This window comes from Corvus brachyrhynchos, unplaced genomic scaffold, assembly GCF_000691975.1.
Source record: "Corvus brachyrhynchos isolate BGI_N302 unplaced genomic scaffold, ASM69197v1 scaffold933, whole genome shotgun sequence".
In the NCBI taxonomy this organism is placed as follows: domain Eukaryota; kingdom Metazoa; phylum Chordata; class Aves; order Passeriformes; family Corvidae; genus Corvus; species Corvus brachyrhynchos.
Window position 1 is genome coordinate 448310 of NW_008237401.1, and position 3269 is coordinate 451578.

The following is a 3269-nucleotide window of genomic DNA, read 5'->3' on the forward strand; positions in this document are numbered from 1 at the left end:
TCCTCCCAACCCAAACCATTCCATGATTCTATGAAAATGCCACTTCAAAGGCTGAAAGTCTGTTGCAAAAATACCCCAACAAACCATCTGGTTTTAATCTGCAGCTCATTAGTAACTCCAAGGGAATAAGGTGTTTAATTAGACTGCTCTGGTCCTACAGGTAGAGCAGCTCCACTTCACAGAGGCTGAAGCAGTTCATTTAAAACAGATCTTTAAGCCTTGATCAGAGCTTCCCACCCAAGGAAAATCCAGTGAGTGGGGAGGGACAACACCACATTCTGCTTTAAGTGATGGGCTGTGATTGCTGCTAGCTTTGTAACTACTTTTAGTTAGCAGTATGTTGCTTTTAGGATTCTAAGCCTAAACCAGTCTGCCCAGTACCCTTTGCAGCACTCAGCCATACAGAGTGTTGTAGGAACCAAGCTGAGTCTGGGTTTTATGCTCAAACCAACTCTTTTCCACTTGTTTTTGTTTTTTTCCCCTTTCCCTGTGGCATGGTGTCTCTGGAGTAGGTGTTAAAGGTAATAACAGGTTTTTTTCCAGGTACTCACCGGCCGGAGCACCCGGAGCACTTCCTTCAGGGTGCTGCTGACGCTGTGCACGGAGCACAGCACCAGGGTGCAAACCACGGCGTCCACGGAGCCGCTGGGCACCTGGTGCAGGTCTTCTCCTGCAGCCACCAGGAACCGCTCGTAGTGGAGGTGCTCGTTCTTCTTCATGTTTCTGGAGAGACTCTCCTGGAAGTGGGGGTTGATGTCGGTGCAAGTGATTTTGCAGCCCGGTGGGTAGAACTGGAAGTTGGTGCCGCTGCCAGTGCCTATCTCCAGCAGCCTCAGCTCCCCTGAGGGGCCTCTGAAATCAGGAAGATTACGGAATAGTTCCTGCTTGTGCTTCTTTGACTTCCTCTCGTGAACTACACCAATCTTGTCCAAAATGAAAGGAAAAAAGACCTTCCTGCAGAAGGGCTCCCACATGCCCAGGAAGGACAGCAGGTAGATGGGCGAGGCTAGCAGTGCCAGGCAAGCACGGAGCAGGAGGACGCTCGCACCGGCCTCTGGCATTTTCAGCGTGGGCAGAGGATCCACGCAGAGCAGAACTGCTTCTCCTGTGTGTTAGAGCTCGGGGAGTTCAGTCAGAGCTGCCTTCATGTACTCATCGTGTCCTCTCAAAGTACATTCAGCTGCTTGGGTTGCTCTGGCCGACTCTTTTCCGCAGCTGATTTCTAAGTCCGGTCACAGGCGAGGACAGAACAGTGCAGGTGCAGCCAAGCGGTGACCAGAGTGCCCCGGCTGGCAGGGGAGGAGCTGCCGGTTTGTTCCCGAGCCGGGACAAACTGGGCAGCACAACTCCATTTGTCCCTGGCAAAGTTCTCCAAGTGGCCTCATTGGGTGCTCGGCAGTTCCGGGTACAGTCACGTCTCTTAAAGCAGCCTGTGCTGCCCTGGGAAGCTCAGCCGAGCTCTGGATCTCTGCAGGAGTTTCATTAGGGGTTTGATTAATGTTTCACTTCAAGCAGTTGTTAGGGAGTTGATTTTCCAGCCGCTGTGAGTTGCTGGGTTTGCTCAGCAGCTCCGTGCTCTCTCTGAACAGCAGTTTTAAGTCTTTGCAGTTTGAGGACACCTTAAATCCTCTGGCAGGCGAGAACAGGCTCCCAGTGATCTTCCAGACCTTTGATGGGAATCATGGACAGAGATAAAACAGTTTATTAATTCACTAGTTCTGCATGCAGCTTGTGGAGTTCGGGTTTTTATTTGGGTCGAATCAACACTGACCACTCCACGAACACATTCTGGAGGACTTCGTCAACTCTGTGGTCACCAGAGTTTTCCAAAGGATTTGGTGGCAGCGTGGGTCAGCCATTAACAGGTGACAGCTCTGCTCCAGGTGGCACGAGGATCCAAGGTCCCTAATAACCTTGGAACATTTCTGCTGGGGGGTGCGTTGGAGTTTTGTTTTCCTGGGAATGCCACCAGTGTGTCTCCTCCTCCCTCTGATGGCAATAAAGCAAATTAAACCCGGGAGTAATTAGGTGCTTCATTAATGAGCTCTGTTGTTTTCATGCCTCCACCTTGTGGCAGATACAAACAGATTGAACAATGGGAATCACAGAATCGTTTAGGTTGGAAAAGACCTCCAAGATCGTGTCCAGCCTTTAATTGCTGTGTGTTGTGTGTGCGGAGCACAAAATGCGGGCAGTAATGGATTGTTTTATTACAATCTGGTAGTTTATGCGGTTTTAATTCCTTGCTGCTGTGCTGCAGGGAGTCACGGAAATGGTTAAAGTGGCCAAGGAAAGTGGGGAAGTGTCACTCGGTTGTGCAGGAATTTGTGTTTCCCCTGGGACTGCATCTCTTCTGGGGTCTGGTGGGATCACTGAGGTCCGTTAGGAAGTTTTTTGTGGTTTCTTATCCCTAGCCACCCCCCTTGGTGTTGACCAGTTTATTCCTCAAGCTCTGGGCTCAGGGATCCCTCACACAAACCGAACCAACGCCCCTAGGCCAGGGTGTCCTTGAAGTGTTTCTGGTGCGCAGCTCAGGCAGTCCGGGGGTGTCCTAGTTGGAATCCCAGGGGTGCTCCTGAAATTCACAGGGATGACCATGGACACAGGGATGATGGCAGTGATGGGCACAGGGATGATGATGATGACGATGATGATGGACACAGGGATGACGATGGACACAGGGATGATGATGATGACGATGGACACGGTGATGATGATGATGGTAGACACAGGGATGACGATGGACACAGGGATGATGGCAGTGATGGACACAGGGATGATGATGATGATGATGATGATGATGGTAGACACAGGGATGATGATGATGGACAGAGGGATGGCAATGACGGACACTGGGATGATGACAATGACAGTGATGGACACAGGGATAATGATGATGATGATGGACACAGGGATGCTGATGGACACAGGGATGATGGTGATGATGAGGGTGGTGATGATGGTGATGGACACAGGGATGCTGATGGACACAGGGATGATGATGATGATGATGGTGATGGACACAGGGATGCCGATGGACACAGGGATGCTGGTGATGGTGATGCTGGTGATGGTGATGATGATGATGGTGATGGACACAGGGATGCCGATGGACACAGGGATGCTGGTGATGATGGTGATGATGATGATGGTGATGGTGATGATGATGATGATGATGCCGATGGACACAGGGATGCCGATGGACACAGGGATGGTGATGATGGTGATGGTGATGATGGTGATGGTGATGATGGACACAGGGGTGCTGA

General features: G+C 50.9%; 2 protein-coding genes across 2 annotated transcripts in view; one reads left to right on the forward strand and one right to left on the reverse strand.

The window, feature by feature from the left end:
* METTL7A (methyltransferase like 7A) overlaps positions 1–1305 on the reverse strand; it is a 2212-nt gene extending 907 nt beyond the window's left edge. The window contains exon 1 of the mRNA XM_008630955.2: positions 552–1305. Within this exon, the coding sequence (XP_008629177.1) occupies positions 552–1061 (510 nt within the window). The 5' untranslated portion in view covers positions 1062–1305. The remainder of the gene's footprint in view (positions 1–551) is intronic.
* A 169-nt stretch (positions 1306–1474) lies between these two features.
* Positions 1475–3269, forward strand: part of SCN8A (sodium voltage-gated channel alpha subunit 8) — a 58221-nt gene continuing 56426 nt past the window's right edge. The window contains exon 1 of the mRNA XM_017730741.1: positions 1475–1865. The gene's annotated coding sequence lies outside the window, so the exon portion shown is untranslated. The remainder of the gene's footprint in view (positions 1866–3269) is intronic.